The 21231-nt window shown below is 52.7% G+C and overlaps 2 protein-coding genes and 1 long non-coding RNA gene across 5 annotated transcripts; 1 reads left to right on the top strand and 2 right to left on the bottom strand.

The window, feature by feature from the left end:
* Nucleotides 1-207: 207 nt before the first annotated feature.
* On the bottom strand, nt 208-8795 carry LOC143816954 (uncharacterized). Its single transcript, XR_013224030.1, has 2 exons — nt 8661-8795; nt 208-1423 (listed from the first exon to the last, which is right to left on the bottom strand). It is a non-coding gene; the product is annotated as an uncharacterized LOC143816954 (long non-coding RNA).
* Nucleotides 8796-8833: 38 nt separating this feature from the next.
* LOC143816952 (protein XNDC1N-like) lies at nt 8834-15664 on the top strand. Of its 2 annotated transcripts, none has more exons than XM_077297960.1 (4): nt 8834-8935; nt 9985-10168; nt 10258-10413; nt 14280-15664. In XM_077297960.1, the coding sequence occupies exons 1-4, from the start codon at nt 8834-8836 to the stop codon at nt 14444-14446; spliced, it is 609 nt and encodes a 202-aa protein (XP_077154075.1). In that variant the 3' UTR covers nt 14447-15664. The 2 variants fall into 2 exon arrangements, 1 of the variants encoding a protein (XP_077154075.1); XR_013224027.1 differs by having other exon boundaries at nt 8866-8935; nt 10031-10168.
* Nucleotides 15665-15800: 136 nt separating this feature from the next.
* Nucleotides 15801-20085, bottom strand: LOC143816951 (uncharacterized). Of its 2 annotated transcripts, XM_077297957.1 has the most exons (6): nt 19929-20085; nt 19361-19517; nt 18118-18242; nt 17902-18036; nt 17055-17229; nt 15801-16652 (listed from the first exon to the last, which is right to left on the bottom strand). In XM_077297957.1, exons 5-6 carry the CDS (start codon nt 17122-17124, stop codon nt 15892-15894), a joined length of 831 nt encoding a protein of 276 aa, XP_077154072.1. In that variant the 5' UTR covers nt 17125-17229; nt 17902-18036; nt 18118-18242; nt 19361-19517; nt 19929-20085; the 3' UTR covers nt 15801-15891. The 2 variants fall into 2 exon arrangements, with proteins under 2 accessions (XP_077154072.1, XP_077154073.1); XM_077297958.1 differs by having other exon boundaries at nt 18118-19517.
* Between the last annotated feature and the right edge of the window lie 1146 nt (nt 20086-21231).

Raw genomic sequence — 21231 nt, 5'->3', positions numbered from 1 at the left:
TCTCCAAAATGACGCATTGAGACGTACAGCAAGCGACGTTAGTGTGAAAGTAGCCTTAACGGAGGAAGAAGGCTGCCATCCGCAGCCCTGCCGAACGCTGGTGTGAAACCAGCCTACGGCTGTTATTATAGCACCTACCATGTGTTACACAGATACATCATGGGCTTGTCCTGCCCTGCGCATGAAATGAAAGGCGAAAATACAATGTGGAGACTTCATCAGAGCAATGTTTTATTTACATTGAGAACTGGTTTAAGAGGAACAAATGACCATTTCCCACAGAAATCTCAGACTTTTACTTATAGAAATACTGGATAAATATCATTTTACCATTAGATATAGAAACATTTCCAATTTTATAAGACTGCATTTTTTTGCATTGAATAACTTTATGCCTTTGCTTGTTTCATTTTATGCATTTCTAAAGTATTGTAAAACTGTAGTATGCTGTTGGTGCATGCGGGTTGGACTGTCGGTTTGGTATGTGGCTCTGTTCCCCCCAGGCCTGCCTCCGATGTCTGAGGTTTCGGTGTCCCAGACCAGAGATCGTAATACCGGCCTTGAATTGTGAAGGACACGGCAGCCGACCCTGAGAAACATCCAAGGTGGGAACGCCCCATCATGTCGAAGAGAGTCTGCTAGATCCAGGCCTAGCAGACCAGTGCTGGTGGGTTCATGGATGCCAGGAGGGGGTTGGCCTAAAGGAAGGTCTCATCTTTTCCTGGCGGGTCGGAGAGTTGTCCCGTCGGTTTTTTGGACAGAACATTTCCAAAACAAACAAAATTGAACAGCAGATGTCTTGGGAGGCAGACTTTAGTCCTCTGTTGCAGAAGCGAAGTACTCTTAAACTGATAGGTGCAGAGTAGGACACACTAGAAAGTTGGTGTGCATGATTGTTCAGGGCACTGGCGGTGTGGACCGGCCACCAGAGAAGGCCTAGACCGAAGCCTGGATATTTTAAGAGCAGGGTCACAGGAGCCTCTGGAAAACATGGAGGCTGCATGAATAGGAAGGTTTCCCCAGAAGATGTCCATATTGCTCAGGGGCAAACTAGGGCATACTTGTCCTGTCCTTTCCATTTTTTTTTTTTTTTTTTTAAAGTAGCCCCCTCACTGCCTGGTAGGATATACCTGTCCTGAAGGTCACACATCATTCTTCACAGATGATGAAGATGGGCATGGAATAACCTGGACGCAGACCTTTCGGCGGCTGGCACATAACGGATTAGTCTTCCCTCCCTACTCCATCTGGCTCTGGGGGGGCCAGAGGGTAGGGGGATTCGTGGCGTGGACCGTCCTCTGGGGAACCACAAACACTCTTGATGTGTTAGGGCCTTGCCTCGTACACCACAGATGATATGGTAGTGACAATTCTAGGTGGGAGATTAGAGTGACAATTCCACTGTCGCCCTCAAAAGCCGTATCTGAAAAAAAAAAAAAAAAAAAAAAGAAAAAGGAAAATCGTTAATAAAAAAAAAAACCCAAAACCTAAGTCAGAACTGAGCTGGGTGGTCCAGACCCATGTCTGCCTCCTACTGACATTAAGCTAAAAAGGATTAGCTTCGTGCCAGTTGGTGGTGTGGCCTACCCTACAGGGAAATACCTTTTTTTTTTGCATAGCATAAGCAGCATACACTCATATTTTTTTTGTGTACCCCAATGAAGCATTAGCCCCCCCCCCCCCCACATCAACCAGATGGCCACACAGCATAACCTCGCTCCCCCAGTCAGGAACATCCACCTCACATTAACCAGCGGACCCCACAGGATAAATCCAAAGCCCACTAGACATTCCCTCCCCTCAAGCGTAAATCCAAATATGGCGCCCCCTGCCCCAACCATAAATCCCATCAGACACCCCCTCCAATCGAACGCCACCCCAGCTTAAACTCTCATCGGACGTCCAACCCCCACAAACCCCCATCGGACGTCCAACACCCATCGGACGTCCAACCCCCACAAACCACCATCGGACGTCCAACCCCCACCGGACGCGGAACCCCCCACCCAGCAAACCCCCAGATGCAGACCCCCCACCCCGCACAAACCCCCATCACACGTGGACTCCCCCTCCCGAGCACAAACCCCCATCGGACGTGGACCCCCCCACCCAGCACACACCCCCTTCGGACGTCCAACCCCCACAAACCCCCATCGGGCATCCAACACCCATCGGACGTGGACCCCCCCACCCAGCACACACCCCCTTCGATGTCCACCCCCCACCCAGCTTAAACCCTCTTCAGCCCCCCCCCAAACCCAACCCATAAGCAGGTCGCCCCCAATAAAAGGGATCCCCCAGTAAGCAGCAGGTCACCCCCCAATAAAAGGGTTCCATCTGTAAGCAGCAGGTCATCCCCAAATCCCACCACGGGATCCCCCCAATAGCCAGCAGCAGGTCGCCTCCCCACATTCCACGACAAGCAGGTCGCCTCCCCACATTCCACGACAAGCAGGTCGCCTCCCCACATTCCACGACAAGCAGGTCGCCTCCCCACATTCAACGACAAGCAGGTCGCCTCCCCACATTCAACGACAAGCAGGTCGCCTCCCCACATTCAACGACAAGCAGGTCGCCTCCCCACATTCAACGACAAGCAGGTCGCCTCCCCACATTCAACGACAAGCAGGTCGCCTCCCCACATTCAACGACAAGCAGGTCGCCTCCCCACATTCAACGACAAGCAGGTCGCCTCCCCACATTCAACGACAAGCAGGTCGCCTCCCCACATTCAACGACAAGCAGGTCGCCTCCCCACATTCAACGACAAGCAGGTCGCCTCCCCACATTCAACGACAAGCAGGTCGCCTCCCCACATTCAACGACAAGCAGGTCGCCTCCCCACATTCAACGACAAGCAGGTCGCCTCCCCACATTCAACGACAAGCAGGTCGCCTCCCCACATTCAACGACAAGCAGGTCGCCTCCCCACATTCAACGACAAGCAGGTCGCCTCCCCACATTCAACGACAAGCAGGTCGCCTCCCCACATTCAATGACAAGCAGGTCGCCTCCCCACATTCAACAACAAGCAGGTCGCCCTCAAATCTCACCACAGGGGTCCCCCAAATAGCCTGCAGCAGGTCACCCCTCACATGCAGGTCGCCTCCCCACATCCCACCACAAGCAGGTCACCCCCGCATCCCACCACAGGGGTCCCCCAATAGCTTGCAGCAGGTCTCCCCCCACATCCACCACAAGGGTCCCCCCCAATAGACAGCAGGTCACGCCCTCCCAAAACCCGACCACAAGCATGTCGCCGTCATACCCCATCACCAGGGTCTCCCCAATAGCCAGCAGCAGGTCGCCCCCACTAAAAGGGGTCCACCCCGTAAGCAGCACGTCACCTCCAAACCCCACCACAGGGGCCCATCAATAGCCATCAGCAGGTCACCCCTCCACAAGCAGGTCGCCCCCACTAAAAGGGGTCCCGCAACAAGCAGGTCGCCTCCCCAAACCCAACCATAAGCAGGTCACCCTCACTAAAAGGTGCAGGTCGCCCCCAAATCACACCACAGGGGTCACCCCAATAGCCAGCAGCAGGTCTCTCACCCCAAACAAGTCTCCCCATAAGCAGGTCACCCCTAAATCCCACCACAGGGGTCCCCCCAATTGCCAGCAGCAGGTCCCCCCCCCCCCCACAAGCAGGTCACCCCCCCACTAAAATGGGTCACCCCCAATTGCATGCAGCAGGTCGCCCCCCCCCCCCCACAAGCAGGTCAGGGGTCCCCCAATAGCCTGCAGCCCCCCTCACAAAAGCAGGTTGCCTACCACAGAAGTCCACCACAACAGCCAGCAGCAGTCCCCCCCCACAAAATCCCACAATAGCAAGCAGCAGCAGGTCCCCCCAAAAGCCCACCACAGGGGTCCCCCACAATAGCCAGCAGCAGCGGAGCCTCCCAAAATCCCACCGCAGGAGTCCCCCACAATAGCCAGCAGCAGCAGAGCCCCCCAAAATCCCACCGCAGGGGTCCCCCACAATAGCCAGCAGCAGCGGAGCCCCCCAAAATCCCACAGCAGGGATCCCCCACAATAGCCAGCAGCAGCGGAGCCCACCAAAATCCCACCACAGGGGTCCCCCACAATAGCCATCAGCAGCGGAGCCCACTAAAACCCCACCACAGGGGTCCCCCACAATAGCCAGCAGCAGCGGAGCCCACCAAAACCCCACCACAGGGGTCCCCCACAATAGCCAGCAGCAGCTGAGCCCACCAAAACCCCACCACAGGGGTCCCCCACAATAGCCAGCAGCAGCGGAGCCCACCAAAACCACACCACAGGGGTCCCCCACAATAGCCAGCAGCAGCGGAGCCCACCAAAATCCCACCACAGGGGTCCCCCACAATAGCCAGCATCAGCGGAGCCCACCAAAACTGCAGCGGTCCCCCACAATAGCCAGCAGCAGCGGAGCCCCCCAAAACCACACAGCAGCGGTCCCCCACAATAGCCAGCAGCAGCGGAGCCTCCCAAAATCCCACCGCAGGAGTCCCCCACAATAGCCAGCAGCAGCAGAGCCCCCCAAAATCCCACCGCAGGGGTCCCCCACAATAGCCAGCAGCAGCGGAGCCCCCCAAAATCCCACAGCAGGGATCCCCCACAATAGCCAGCAGCAGCGGAGCCCACCAAAATCCCACCACAGGGGTCCCCCACAATAGCCATCAGCAGCGGAGCCCACTAAAACCCCACCACAGGGGTCCCCCACAATAGCCAGCAGCAGCGGAGCCCACCAAAACCCCACCACAGGGGTCCCCCACAATAGCCAGCAGCAGCGGAGCCCCCCAAAATCCCACAGCAGGGATCCCCCACAATAGCCAGCAGCAGCGGAGCCCACCAAAATCCCACCACAGGGGTCCCCCACAATAGCCATCAGCAGCGGAGCCCACTAAAACCCCACCACAGGGGTCCCCCACAATAGCCAGCAGCAGCGGAGCCCACCAAAACCCCACCACAGGGGTCCCCCACAATAGCCAGCAGCAGCGGAGCCCACCAAAACCCCACCACAGGGGTCCCCCACAATAGCCAGCAGCAGCGGAGCCCACCAAAACCACACCACAGGGGTCCCCCACAATAGCCAGCAGCAGCGGAGCCCACCAAAATCCCACCACAGGGGTCCCCCACAATAGCCAGCATCAGCGGAGCCCACCAAAACTGCAGCGGTCCCCCACAATAGCCAGCAGCAGCGGAGCCCCCCAAAACCACACAGCAGCGGTCCCCCACAATAGCCAGCAGCAGCGGAGCCCCCCAAAAGCCCACCGCAGGGGTCCCCCACAATAGCCAGCAGCAGCGGAGCCCACCAAAATCCCACCACAGGGGTCCCCCACAATAGCCAGCAGCAGCGGTGCCCACCAAAACCCCACCACAGGGGTCCCCACAATAGCCAGCAGCAGCGGAGCCCACCAAAACCACACCACAGGGGTCCCCCACAATAGCCAGCAGCGGAGCCCACCAAAACCGCAGCGGTCCCCCGCAATAGCCAGCAGCAGCGGAGCCCCCCAAAACCACACCGCAGCGGTCCCCCACAATAGCCAGCAGCAGCGGAGCCCACCAAAACCCCACCACAGGGGTCCCCCACAATAGCCAGCAGCAGCGGAGCCCACCAAAACCCCACCACAGGGGTCCTCCACAATAGCCAGCAGCAGCGGAGCCCACCAAAACCCTACCACAGGGGTCCCCCACAATAGCCAGCAGCGGAACCCCCCAAAACCACACCACAGGGGTCCCCCACAATAGCCAGCAGCAGCGGAGCCCACCAAAATCCCACCGCAGGGGTCCCTCCACAATAGCCAGCAGCAGCGGAGCCCACCAAAACCCCACCACAGGGGTCCCCCCACAATAGCCAGCAGCAGCGGAGCCCACCAAAACCCCACCACAGGGGTCCCCCCACAATAGCCAACAGCAGCAGAGCCCACCAAAATCCCATCGCAGGGGTCCCCCACAATAGCCAGCAGCAGCGGAGCCCACCAAAATCCCACCACAGGGGTCCCCCCACAATAGCCAGCAGCAGCGGAGCCCACCAAAACCCCACCGCAGCAGTCCCCCACAATAGCCAACAGCAGCAGAGCCCACCAAAATCCCATCGCAGGGGTCCCCCACAATAGCCAGCAGCAGCGGAGCCCACCAAAATCCCACCACAGGGGTCCCCCACAATAGCCAGCATCAGCGGAGCCCACCAAAACTGCAGCGGTCCCCCACAATAGCCAGCAGCAGCGGAGCCCCCCAAAACCACACCGCAGCGGTCCCCCACAATAGCCAGCAGCAGCGGAGCCCCCCATAACCACACCGCAGCGGTCCCCCACAATAGCCAGCAGCAGCGGAGCCCCCCAAAACCACACCGCAGCGGTCCCCCACAATAGCCAGCAGCAGCGGAGCCCCCAAAATGCCACCGCAGGGGTCCCCCACAATAGCCAGCAGCAGCGGAGCCCCCCAAAATCCCACAGCAGGGATCCCCCACAATAGCCAGCAGCAGCGGAGCCCACCAAAATCCCACCACAGGGGTCCCCCACAATAGCCAGCAGCAGCGGAGCCCACCAAAACCCCACCACAGGGGTCCCCCCACAATAGCCAGCAGCAGCGGAGCCCCCCAAAACCACACCGCAGCGGTCCCCCACAATAGCCAGCAGCAGCAGAGCCCACCAAAATCCCACCGCAGGGGTCCCCCACAATAGCCAGCAGCAGCGGAGCCCACCAAAACCCCACCACAGGGGTCCCCCCACAATAGCCAGCAGCAGCGGAGCCCCCAAAACCACACCGCAGCGGTCCCCCACAATAGCCAGCAGCAGCAGAGCCCACCAAAATCCCACCGCAGGGGTCCCCCACAATAGCCAGCAGCAGCGGAGCCCACCAAAATCCCACCACAGGGGTCCCCCACAATAGCCAGCATCAGCGGAGCCCACCAAAACTGCAGCGGTCCCCCACAATAGCCAGCAGCAGCGGAGCCCCCCAAAACCACACAGCAGCGGTCCCCCACAATAGCCAGCAGCAGCGGAGCCCCCCAAAATCCCACCGCAGGGGTCCCCCACAATAGCCAGCAGCAGCGGAGCCCACCAAAATCCCACCACAGGGGTCCCCCACAATAGCCAGCAGCAGCGGAGCCCACCAAAACCCCACCACAGGGGTCCCCCCACAATAGCCAGCAGCAGCGGAGCCCCCCAAAACCACACCGCAGCGGTCCCCCACAATAGCCAGCAGCAGCAGCAGAGCCCACCAAAATCCCACCGCAGGGGTCCCCCACAATAGCCAGCAGCAGCGGAGCCCACCAAAACTCCACCACAGGGGTCCCCCCACAATAGCCAGCAGCAGCGGAGCCCCCCAAAACCACACCGCAGCGGTCCCCCACAATAGCCAGCAGCAGCAGAGCCCACCAAAATCCCACCGCAGGGGTCCCCCACAATAGCCAGCAGCAGCGGAGCCCACCAAAACCCCACCACAGGGGTCCCCACAATAGCCAGCAGCAGCGGAGCCCCCCAAAACCACACCGCAGCAGTCCCCCACAATAGCCAGCAGCAGTGGAGCCCCCCAAAATGCCACTGCAGGGGTCCCCCACAATAGCCAGCAGCAGCGGAGCCCCCCAAAATCCCACAGCAGGGATCCCCCACAATAGCCAGCAGCAGCGGAGCCCACCAAAACCCCACCACAGGGGTCCCCCCACAATAGCCAGCAGCAGCGGAGCCCCCCAAAACCACACCGCAGCAGTCCCCCACAATAGCCAACAGCAGCAGAGCCCACCAAAATCCCACCGCAGGGGTCCCCCACAATAGCCAGCATCAGCGGAGCCCACCAAAACTGCAGCGGTCCCCCACAATAGCCAGCAGCAGCGGAGCCCCCCAAAACCACACCGCAGCGGTCCCCCACAATAGCCAGCAGCAGCGTAGCCCCCCAAAACCACACCGCAGCGGTCCCCCACAATAGCCAGCAGCAGCGGAGCCCACCAAAATCCCACCACAGGGGTCCCCCACAATAGCCAGCAGCAGCGGAGCCCACCAAAACCCCACCACAGGGGTCCCCTCACAATAGCCAGCAGCAGCGGAGCCCCCCAAAACCACACCGCAGCGGTCCCCCACAGTAGCCAGCAGCAGCAGAGCCCACCAAAATCCCACCGCAGGGGTCCCCCACAATAGCCAACAGCAGCGGAGCCCACCAAAATCCCACCACAGGGGTCCCCCACAATAGCCAGCATCAGCGGAGCCCCCCAAAACCACACCACAGCGGTCCCCCACAATAGCCAGCAGCAGCGGAGCCCCCCAAAATCCCACCGCAGGGATCCCCCACAATAGCCAGCAGCAGAGCCCCCCAAAATCCCACCACAGGGGTCCCCCACAATAGCCAGCAGCAGCAGAGCCCCCCAAAATCCCACCACAGGGGTCCCCCACAATAGCCAGCAGCAGCGGAGCCCCCCAAAATCCCACCGCAGGGATCCCCCACAATAGCCAGCAGCAGCAGAGCCCCCCAAAATCCCACCGCAGGGAACCCCCACAATAGCCAGCAGCAGCGGAGCCCCCCAAAACCACACCACAGGGGTCCCCCACAATAGCCAGCAACACCCCCCAAAATCCCACCACGGGTCACTCCCCACACAGACAAGTAGGTCGACCACCACAGGGCCTCCCCCCAATAGCGAATAGCGAGCGGCAAGTAGCATTTTTCACCCTGAAACCACTGACCTCCATGGCGTCCACAAGCTGTCATGCTGCTTTCCTTTGCCGCCTTGGAGAACACGCCCCCTCCCGATATGACACGCCCCCGGAAATGACGTCACACCTGGAAGGAGCCCATACACTCTAGCATCTACCGATCTTCATTGGACTGAAGGAGGCTCCGCCCTTTCCGGGATGTCATGATCCAAGGACTCACTCCTCCCCCTCAAGAAATCAACTCCAGTGTAGACGCTGCCATGTTGGTACACCCAGGCCGGTTCACCTTGTTACCGAATACCGAGGTGTGAATGGCGTTTTCTGTGCGTTACTTTGCTGGAGACCAATTCATTGTACAATCAGCCGGACCGTGTTCTGCATCATGGCGCCGAGTGCACGGTCCCTGGCCCCCCCCCCCCAGAGTGCGGTCCCTGCCCCCCCCCCCAGAGTGCGGTCCCTGCCCCCCCCCCCAGAGTGCTCGGTCCCTGCCCCCCCCCCCAGAGTGTATGGCTGCCCCCCCCCAGAGTGCGGTCCCTGCCCCCCCCCCAGAGTGCGCGGTCCCTGCCCCCCCCCCAGAGTGCGGTCCCTGCCCCCCCCCCCAGAGTGCACGGTCGCTGCCCCCCCCCCCAGAGTGCGGTCCCTGCCCCCCCCCCAGAGTGCACGGTCGCTGCCCCCCCCCGAGTGCGGTCCCTGCCCCCCCCCCCAGAGTGCGCGGTCCCTGCCCCCCCCCCCCCAGAGTGCGGTCCCTGCCCCCCCCCCAGAGTGCACGGTCGCTGCCCCCCCCCCCCCCGAGTGCGGCCCCTGCCCCCCCCCAGAGTGCACGGTCCCTGCCCCCCCCAGAGTGCGGTCCCTGCCCCCCCCCAGAGTGCGCGGTCCCTGCCCCCCCCCCAGAGTGTATGGCTGCCTGTAGTGACTGTGAGCACAACATGGCGCGCTGTCTCCCCCGCCGGGATTGTGGTCGCCCTAATGTCAGTGGGCCGGGAGCTGCTCCTGGTACAGGCGGATGCCGGCAGTGTAGCACAGCTGACCTCTGCAGCTCCTGAGGCCGCGCCCGACGTGTCCATGATTTGTTTATTCTACAATTCTTATTTTTAGGGCTAAACCTCGGTCTCTCGGGCTCACACAACTCACTTGTTGCTTCATTTATTTTTTTGTTTTTTAATTGAGCAAAACCCCCCTAATATTTCCATCTTCTTGTGTGTGTTACCTTTGGCCACTAGATGGCGGCACATACACTGCAGGCTGATTACCCGCTCGCTTTACTGCCTGCTGTGACAGCATTTCTTTTGTGTTTATGATCCCAGTTTCGTTCTTCACGTGGCCCCGACGTTCTGCTCTCCTATTTGTATTGCAGGAGCCTCGACGTGCAGGTTACACACTTCTCTTTCCACCTGTTGCAGGACCCAAAACATCCGGTGGAGAATCTCCTGATAGACAACCTCACCCAGCGTGGCTCAGCTGTCCCCGGGACCGCAGCCGGCAGCTCCGGGTGGAGTTACAGTTGGATCGAGCCTGTCACATCGGCTACATTGATATAGGTGCCACAGTTGGAGCAGATCTTGGTGTTCCAGCTTGTGTGTGACTGGGTGTCTCTGCTCTCATGTGTTGTGTCCTCCCCCGTGAACAGGAAACAGTGGTTCGGCCTTCCTACAGATCGACGTGGGACGTTCCATCTGGGCTCTGGATAAGGGGTTCACCACTCTCCTCCCCACGACCACGCTGATGCCACCGGCAGACGCCAGACTGATGAAGAACCACAGAGGGGTCCGGATGTTCAAAGAGGGTAAAGGAAAATGGTGACAACAGCTCTAGATGTGGCTGGTGCAGAAAATGTAATTTTTTATTTATTGCAGCTTTAGGTGTGACTGTAGTACAGCAACATGTAAAAGTTTGTGCACCCCTGGTCAAAATTACTGTTATTGTGAACAGTGCTGGCCAAAAGACACGAGAGCTCCTCACAATGCATGGAGGTCTCCACCCTAAGTCTAACACCCAAAGATTGTACGCCAGCAGAAAGGAGGGTGGTCGAGGCCTGATAAGCATCCAAGCCACCATCACGGATGAAACCAGGAGTATCCAGGAATACATCAGGAAAATGGCTCCAAAAGATGAGATGCTGAGAGAGCCTAAGGCAGCAACAGATCTGGAAGGAGCAGGACCATGAAGCACCATGGCAAGACAAGCCGCTGCATGGGACGTACCATCGACAGATAATGGAGGCGGCTGACATGGAGAAATCCTACCAATGGCTGGAGAAAGCAGGACTCCGAGACAGAGGCACTGATCATAGCGGCAAAAGAGCGAGCACCAAGGACCAGATCCATAGAAGCCGGAATCTACAAGACCCAAGGCGCAGACTATGCAAAGAAACCTCAGAAATCGTCCAACACACAATGGCAGGATGCGAAATGCAGGAACAGCGTCTACCGAATGCCACAACCAAGGAGCGGGAACTGTATACAGGAACATCTGCACAGCGTATGGGCTAAGTCCAGGTGGGAGACCCCAGATAAATGGTGGAGAATGAAAGGGCTAAAATCCTGTGGGATCTAAAGATCCAGATGGATAAGCAGGTGTTGGCTAACCAACCAGACGTTGTGATAGTAGACAAGGAGCAGAGGACAGCAATGATAATAGATGAGGCAGCAACATCAGAAAGAAGGAATATGAGAAGCTGGAGAAACACCAGGGCCTCAGAGGAGAACTGGAGAAGGTGTGGAGGCAACAGTGATTCCAGTGGTGATCGTAGCATGTGGAGCAGTGACCCCTAAGAGGAAGGATGGCTGCAACAGATCCCAGGAGCAACATCTGAGCTCTGTCCAGAAAAGCGCAATGCTGGGAACAGCTAAGATCCTGCGCAGAACCCTCAAACTCCCAGGAGGACTCGAGAATGAGGAAGGACAACAAAGACCACCCCCATTTGGGGTGAGAACGAAAATTCTATCTATCTATCTATATCTCGTATGTACTTGAGTATAAGCCGACACTGGGAAAACTTATTGACTCGAGTATAAGCCTGGAATGTGAAATGCAGCAGCTACTGGTAAATGTCAAAAATAAAAATAGATACCAATAAAAGTAAAATTAATTGAGACATCAATAGGTTAAGTGTTTTTGAATGTCCATATTGAATCAGGAGCCCCATATAATGCTCCATACAGTTCATGATGGCCCCATAAGATGCTCCATATTAAAATATGCCCCATACAATGCTGCACAAATGTGGATTATGGCCCCATAAGATGCTCCATACAGATATTTGCCCCATATGCTATTGCTGCGATTAAAAGAATAAAAAAATCGCATACTCACCTCTCAGGCCCTCGGCACTTGCTATATTCACCTGCTCCCCATTCCACCGCCGACTGCCGCTGTGTCTTCCCCATCCTGTGCACTGATGTTCAGGCAGAGGGCGGCGCGAACTAATTGCGTCACCGCACCCTCTGACCTGAGCGTCAGTGTAGAGGAGGCAGCGGCGCCGACGGTGGAACGGGGAGCAGGTGAATATAGCGCACTGCGTTATATCACCTGCTCCTGGCGCGGTCCCTGCACATCTGTACCCCGGCAGCTTCTTCCTGTAGTGAGCGGTCACATGGTACCCCTCATTACAGTAATGAATATGCGGCTCCACCCCTATGGGAGTGGAGTCGGGTCCATATTCATTACTGTAGTGAGCGGTACCATGTGACCGCTCACTACAGAAACAAGCTGTCGGGGGGGGGAAAAAAGGTGCAGGGACCGTGCCAGGAGCAGTATTATTACAAAGCTCAGCTCCCCCTCCCCTGCCGACCCTTGGGTATGACTCGAGTATAAGCCGAGAGGGTTACTTTCAGCCAAAAAAAGTGGGCTGAAAATCTCGGCTTATACTCGAGTATATACGGTAATTTCATCTTTTAGATTTTCAAAATTACTTAAAGGACAACTGGCTGATGCCAAGGTTTGTGCACCCTTGGATATATGTGTGCTCAGATAACTTTGACCCAGGTTTCAGACCTTAATTAGCCTGTTAAGGTTATGGCTTCTTCACTATAATTGTTAGGAAAGGCCGATGATGGAAATTTCCCAGCTTTATAAAAACCCAGCCTCCTCTAACCAAAAAACAGCAGCTTTGAATTCTTCTAAGCGGCTGCCTAGCATTCTGAAAAGGAAAATGGTGGAGCCCACAAAGCAGGAGAAGGCTATAAGAAGATAGAAAAGCGTTTCCATGTTGCCTTTTCCTCATTTAGTAATGTAGTTAAAAAATGGCAGTTACCAGAAACAGTGGAGGTCAAGATAAGGTCTGGAAGACCAAGGAAAATTTCATCAAGAGCTGCTCATAGGATTGGTAGAGAAGCAAATCAGAACTCCCACTTGGCTGCAAAAGACCTTCAGAAAAATTGAGCAGACTCTGGAGTTGTGGTACATTGTTCTACTGTTCAGAGACACCTGCACAAATATGACCTTCATGGAAGAGTCATCAGAGGAAAACCTCTCCTGCATCCAATCAATGGAATTCAGCTTTAGAAGTCTGCAAAGAACATCTAAACAAGCCTGATGCATTTTGGAAACAAGTCCTGTGGACCGATGAGGATAAAATAGAACTCTGTGGCCACAATGATAAAAGGTGGAGAAAAAAGGGCACAGAATGTCAGGAAAATAACATCTCGCCAACCATTAAGCATGGGGGAGGATCATTCTTTGCACTGTGTTGCAGCCAATAGCTTGGGGAAAATTTCAAGGGTAGAGTGAAGAATGGATTCAATGAAATTTCAACAAATTTTTGAAAAAAACATCTGTAAAAAAGCTGAAGGTGAAAAGAGGAAGAGGATGGCTGCTACATATGGAGAATGGTCCTAAACACACGTCACAATCCACAATAGACCTGAAAAGGGGCAAACTGAAGGTTTTACAATGGCCCTCACAGTCCCCTGATCTCAGCATCATTGAAAATCTGTGGCGAAACCTCAAAATAGCAGAGGAAGCAAAACGCCCCAGGAATCTCACAGAACTGGAGGAATTCTCCAAGGAAGAACGGAGGAAAATCCCTCACACAAGAACTGAAAGACTCGTGTCTGGATACAGAAAGCGTTTACAGGCTGATACTTGTACTAACCATGCAGGGTGCACAAACTTTTTCATCTGCTCATTTTCCTTTTTATAATTTTTAAAATGTAAACGATGAAAATAATATATATTTTTATTGCCTAAAACACCAAGGAGAGGCGTCATCTGTAACTTTAGGCCTTTTACAGATCATTTCATCTTCAGCTCTCTTCACTGTTCACAATAACAGTGATTCTGGCCAGCAGGGGATAAACGGTTACATGCCACTGTAGATGTGAGTGGAGTATAATGTGTGAATTTACAGACTGCAGCTCTGGAGGTGGCTGGAGTATATGCATATTTTCAGTGGATGCAGCTCTGGAGGTGGCTGGAGTATATGAATATTTTCTGTGGATGCAGCTCTGGAGGTGGCTGGAGTATATGAATATTATCTGTGGATGCAGCTCTGGTGGTGGCTGGAGTATATGAATATTTTCTGTGGATGCAGCTCTGGTGGTGGCTGGAGTATATGAATATTTTCAGTGGATGCAGCTCTGGAGGTGACTGGAGTGTGTGCTGCTCTGGGGGGACTGCAGGTTTTTCTGTAGAGCAGACTCCCCTCGGCAGGAGACTTCCTCGCAGGAGCCGCCCTGGAGAAGTGGGACCGTGTCACCTGCACGCAGCCCTTCAACAAGCAGGAGCAGTTCGGTCTGTCGTTCATCCGCGTCCTCTCCACCCCGGATGAAGAGGATGAGGAGCGGCTCGAAGGCTCTGGGGTACGTCGTGTGGTGTAGGAAGGACGACCCGGCTACTTCCCTCATTAATGACATCATGGAACTACATCTCCCAGCATGCCTTTTGTTTCCAGAGGGGCTGACACATCTGACCCCGGATGATGGATCTCCCTCCGTAGGAGGAGACTGAATCCACTGCAGGGGACTGTAGATCCTCCGCCCCCCTCCGTTGCGCTCTCGGCAGCGGCCCCCCTCCGTTGTGCTCTCGGCAGCATAATGCACCCGCCATAGGCAGACTCTAAAGTGTAATGCACCCCCCGTAGTCAGACTCCATAGTATAATGCACCCCCCATAGGCAGACTCTATAGTATAATGTACCTCCCATAAGGAGACTATAGTATAATGCAGCCCCTAATATAATGCACCCCCATAGGCAGCCTCTATAGCATAATGTACCCGCCATAGGCAGCCTCTATAGGCAGACTCTATAGTATAATGCACCCCCATAGGCCGACTCAGTAGTATAATGCATCCCCCATAGGCAGACTCTATAGTATAATGCAGACTCTATAGTGTAAGGCAGCCCCTAATATAATGCCCCCCCCCCATAGGCAGCCTCTATAGTATAATGTAGGCCCATAGGCAGCCTCTATAGTATAATGCACCCCCACAGGCAGCCTTTATAGTATAATGCAGCCCCAAACGCAGCCTTTATAGTATAATGCATCCCATAGGCAGCCTCTATAATATAATGCACCGCCACAGGCAGCCTCTATAGTATAATTCAGCCCCTAATATAATGCACCTCCAAAGGCAGGTTCTATAATATAATGCACCCCCTAGTATAATGTAATATAATGCTCCCCCATAGGCAGCCTCTATAGTATAACGCAGCCTCTATAGTATAATGCAGCCCCTAATATAATGCACCCCCATAGGCAGCCTCTATAGTGTAATGCAGCCCCTAATATAATGCACCCCCATAGGCAGCCTCTATAGTGTAATGCAGCCCCTAATATAATGCACCCCCATAGGCAGCCTCTATAGTGTAGTGCACCCCCATATATATGGACACTCACGTGCAGCATAGTAAATCAGATTAGAAGTATTACAATAGATTTAGTGCTTGATTTGAAATTGGAGCAAACTGTCCACAGATTTAATAGAGGTGTTGCCTCAGAAATTGCAGAACGGATAATGGCAAGTATGGGGACCACTAGAGCTAAATGGATTCTGTAATGCAGTGGCGGACATATCACCGATGCAGTTTAGAAAATTCCGGAAATGATGCATAAATAGGTAAAAAGTAGTTGCATCGTGTGACTGTTCCTCTATAAATGTATCAATATGGCAGTACACGAAGAAACTCCTGGTAACATAGAAAACTGAAAAAATGGAGTGCTGACTTCATAAGTATAAAAAACATATACATTTTATTTAGTAAAAATCATTAATAAAGGAAATAAATATATATAGGGGATGGATACACGAGCACATGTTGGGATTTATGCTCTTCTCTGTCTGTTCTGTTGGAAACAGTTTTGGCGGCAGTAAGGACAGTAGCGGTTTTGGCGGAGCCATGGTGTAATGCAGCTCTGATGAAAAAGATGTCGGCAGGGCAGCACAATAAGCTGCTCACCTACTTCATAATCACCTAGACATATGGCACAAGAAGGAATCTCCTCCTGGCCTGTGGCGCTCCTGGTAGGAAGGCGTTCTATTTGCCGTATCCTTGTCATTCCTCTCCGCCGTCCTCTCCTCCGCAGGGGTGCAGCCTGCGGTGGTGTTGTATCCTCATCTAAATCTAATCCGGCCTGATTCTCAGCATCTGTGCCGACGGATGGTGGAATAAACCTTGGCTGAGGATCAGCCCCGGAGGTGGTTGCCGCTTCATTTTCACCACTCCTGTTATTGCTGCTGCTCGGTAGTGACGTATCAGCAGAACTGTGACGGTCCGGGAGCGTGGTCGGTGGTAAAGCCTCCGCAGGCCTGAGATTGTCAGGGAGCGTGGTTGGTGGTAAAGCCTCCGCAGGCCTGAGATTGTCAGGGCGCGTGGTCGGTGGTAAAGGCTCAGGAGAGATGGGACGGTCAGGTAGCGGCCTATGTGGCGAACGGCTCCTGTGTCTGGTCTCCTCTCGTACTGAGCGCCTGGATGGGTCTCTAACTCTTCTTCTTCTCTCTGGAGAAGGTAAATAATCTCTGTCATCTTCAATCCTTCCTCCTCTTGTCTGAGACGACCTGAGTCTTCCGATCACAGGGCTCTGATCTGAAGAGAAAAACCATGTATTATAATTACAGAAAATATCATAAATGACAGGTACAAATGTGTCTATCATCTATTATCTATCTATTATTTCTCTATAACTTTTTACTGGGCCGGGACACCGCTCTGCACACACCCAAGAATTATCTAAGCACGTTGACCCCTGTTGTGAGCGATGTGTGCTGGTCTGAGGGTCCGGACCCCACCGATCGTCACTACTACAATACCCAGAGTTATTAGTTTAGTTCCCCGTCTAACATTGTCCCCAGTATACAGGCAGAAATATTTCTAACTCCTCTTATGGAAAGAACTAGAGAGTGGAAACTGTTGTTACTGGGGTGACGACAAAAAGACCCCGGTATAATCCCCCCACACACACCCCTTACATTGTAAAGGTTCACTTACTTCGGTTTTCTGGCCGGTTCATCCATGCAATGTTGTCCATGATCAGCTGCCTCAATTCCCGAGAACTCATGGTTTCTCCTGAAAAGTGTTCAGTAAAGTGCTCTTCCGGCGCACAATAGTCGCAGATCTCACAGCGCAGAGCAACACGCAGAAGTCACTCAGTGCGCGAGAAGTCCTGCAAAATAATCAACAAATGGAGAAAAGTTATAGGACAATAAACCGCAAAAGCCAAAAAGTAGTGACCATAAGTAGTATGGAAGGACGAGAAGATGAAGCCGCAAAACATCGAGAATGTGTTTACATTGGAACTGCCCGGCAACAAATTGTATAAATCACTAGTATAAGTGATTATAAGAAACTTTGTAACATATGATATCAGAGAAATCGTCTTTAATCTATTCTTATGGGTCAATTCCTCCCCTTCCCCGTCTCCTGAGCTCATTAACTCTGAATAACCTCCTGTAATCCGTCTTGCTCTGCACAGAGATTTCACAAGTTAGGAGGCAGAGGAGGAGCTGCCAGGACGAAGCACAGAATCATTGTCCTGCAGGATTCTAGCAGGTATATTAGCTTAGACCAGAGCTGGATTCACAGCTGCAATGCTCAGTACTGATATATACTTTCCTCCATGGCTCTGTGCTACCTAAGGAAAGAGGTAAAATACTTTTTGTGCGGGAGACACTGATTCAAAGACAAATGCAAATTAGAGATAGTGACTGTAGGGTGAAAACTGTAGAACAATACAAAATACCATACAAGCCATATAATGGCCGGAAATGGCGCTATTCCTCACATCATGGTCACACATTGCAACTTAGACTTAAATGTTACATAAAAGTATCGTTACCTTCTAACTACTTTACTCTTCTTGTAAATCCAAGAAATGTGATGTCACTAGTAGTGCTACAGAATTCAGCTGGGATCTTAGTAATCGACAGGGATCTTCTTGTCAAGATTTCAGCTCTGTAGTCGTTTATCAACCCTAAAAGGAACAATAGATCGGTCAGATTTTATTCTTTTATTTTTAGGCTGGAAATGTTTGTTATGATCTCAGAATACTTACAGTAATATCTGGTGAATTCCCGATGGAAATAAGATTCCTAATCCAGAACAAAGTTTACACTTGGAGTTTTCAACGCTCAACAAGTAAAACTTTGAGAACCTTCCAGCAGTAGAGCGTTATTCCACCTGTAGTATAAGGAACAGATGAGTTTTACCATTTTATTCCTCAGTTCTGTGTGTAGAGCCCGGGTCGGACTGGCCATGGGCGTGGGGAGCAGTGAATATTTATTTCTCTTTAGCCGCAGCAGTCGGCTCCTTCCTCCTGTCGCCTGCTGCTCCACCGCTGCTGCCCCCAGCATGTGCCGCATTCAACTGTATTGGCATCATAGGTGCAATAATAGAGGAGAGGGCATCAGATGATACTCCCTGCTCCATCATTGCCCTCTGCCACAGCCGGTGCGCGATGACGTCACCTCATACTGTGTGCCGGGCAGATGGCAGTGCAGCTGCTGAGACTGGAACAGAGTCTGGAACCGCGGGGGAATGAGGAGGAGAGGTGAGGATTGTGGGATATATATATATATATATATCAGTTAGTACTGGTGGCCATAAGACTGTAGGACTGTGGGGCTGTATTATATTCTATGGAGAGGCTACATTATATTCTATGGAGGGGCTACATTATATTATATGAGGGGGCTACATTATATTCTATGGGAGTTTGCATTATACCCTATGAAGGGGCAGCATTTTACTCTATGGGGGGCTGCATTATAGTATTTGAGGGGGCTACATTATATTCTTTAAGGGGACTGCATTATACCCTATGAAGGGGCTGCATTTTACTCTATGAGGGGGCTGCATTATTCTATTTGAGGGCTGCATTATATTCTACAAGGGGGCTACATTATATTATATAAGGGGGCTACATTATACTCTATGGGAGGGGATGCATTATACTCTATGAGGGGGCTGCATTATATTTTATGAGGGGGGGCTACATTATACTCTGACACAAGTTTTATTTCAGATCTAAACCAAAAAATTTTCAGCTTTAAGCCACGTTCACATGCTCAGTATTTGGTCAGTATTTTCCAGCAGTAAGAACTGCCTTAATGGCATCAGACACCCGACAATCAGCCAACAAGTAGCCGAATGATAGTGGTTAAATGCGGGAGGTTGTCAGGTGCAATTCTGGCCTAACTCAGTGGTCGGTGCCGACAGCCGTGGTCCGGCCTCCTCCACTTATCTAATTAGTGTAAGAAGATGGACCCCGGAGGCGGCTCCTCCGCCATTATACTCACTCTACAGATGTCCGGCTCTGCGGGTCCTGTGCACGCTGATGTTCTCTTCTCAGCTTATGTAGGTGGTGACTGACGTCCCCTCTGTGGTCCTGGACCAGACAGCCAGGAGCTGACGTCCCCTCTGTGGTCCTGGACCAGACAGAGTCAGGAGGGAGATCTGAAGGGGAGAAGATAACATTGGAGCCATATTACACAGTGCTATAATCCCTGGTGCAGCCCGCCCTGCCCCATACAGGTAGAGCGCTGGCTGCCATTATTATTACTACTATTTATTAATAAAGGAAATCTCCCCTCCTCCCCCTGTAAATTGCTGGACACTGATATTTGCTCCCTGGTTTTCTCTCGACGATTCCTACTCTTATATCCGGTCACTGAGGACTGGATTTGTTTCATGATTTGTAAATAAATAAAAATTAATGAAAATGTTTTTTTCTGTTGTATTGTGCCGTGATTTGTGCCGGACGAGTTACTCATCTCCAGGGGCAATGGCCGCTTCCCATCTACCAGAATACAAGGGAAGGAATCAGGAGAAAAACTTCTAGATTCCTAACAGCCTCAATAGATTTACCTCCAGATGGAGAAGTCCTCAGTCAGTAATCTTCAGGAAAATCCAGAAGTATTCCTCTAATACAGAAGTTTTCCGCTATTCCACAAGTAAATGGCTAATCTCACAAGGAGAAAAACTAGGTAAGTGTTGTCAGGAGACACATATACCAAGTCTGAGGCCGTGAGATGGAACGGAGGGTTAGATAGGTTCCGCTCTATTGTGACATCATCACTCACCTGTGTGACATCACTGCCCGCTTCCATATAAGGTAAGTGATGATGTCACAATGCAGCGGAATAACCAATACTTTTTCTCTCACTATCTGCCCCTTATAAAGCAGCTGATAATGATGGAGGCACAAATAGGGATGAATGAAATAACATCCTGGCAATTTCCAGGTGTTAGATTACAGCCGGTGGTTACAGAGGTTTGGCTGAGCTTTTCCCATTTCCAATTCTCATCATATGACATTATAACATATTTCATCTTTTTTAAAGATAATACCAAAGAATTTGTGTTTGCAATCATTTTCAGGAAGAAACTGAGTATTATCTGACAGAATTGCAGGGGTGTGAATACTTTTGGCCATGACTGTAGAGATATAGATGTCAATGACACACACATATATATGTATATATATTATATAGATAGAAGAAAAGTCGGTAATTCAGCAGCCACGTACTCTAAAATGACACGGGGACCCGACAGTCTAGAAGAGATGGATTACACACATAGATACAGATATATGGGTTATACACATAGAATAGATAGATATATAGATGTCAGTGACATATACAATTAGTACAGTGTGTGTGCAGCTTTCTGTACATGTTGTGAGGGGTTGACACACTCCGCTGCTTTCCCAGGTAGACAGAGGAAACGTTCTGGTAGATGATCACCTGCTGGTTTATTGTGGATAGCATTAACCTTGGCCGGTTCAGCAAAATGAACCGAGCCTTGCTGGCATAAAGGTAAAACCAAGAAAACACAGCCCATATGAGTCCTTTCCCTGCAGGATTCCCCTGCAGTTGACCCGCACAGTTGGAGTTCCTGCTCTCCTAAGAGACACTGCCTGATTCTCATGACCAGGTATATAACATCCCATGTGAGTTCGTCCATGCGGGACATTGGGTACACGTCAACACTGGACACCTCATTGAACCTTCAGTAGTCATTACAAAATTGCTACTCGCCATTGGGCTTCGATACGAGGACGATGGGACTTGACCAGCCACTTCTTGATTCCTCTATCACCTCGAGGTCCAGCATTCTCTTCACCTCCTTGGAAATTATCTCCTGGTGTGGTTCGGGGATTCTGTAGGGT

The sequence above is a fragment of the Ranitomeya variabilis genome, chromosome 3 (genome assembly GCF_051348905.1).
Source record: "Ranitomeya variabilis isolate aRanVar5 chromosome 3, aRanVar5.hap1, whole genome shotgun sequence".
Taxonomy (NCBI): Eukaryota; Metazoa; Chordata; class Amphibia; order Anura; family Dendrobatidae; genus Ranitomeya; species Ranitomeya variabilis.
This window is presented reverse-complemented; position numbering and strand designations above follow the sequence as displayed.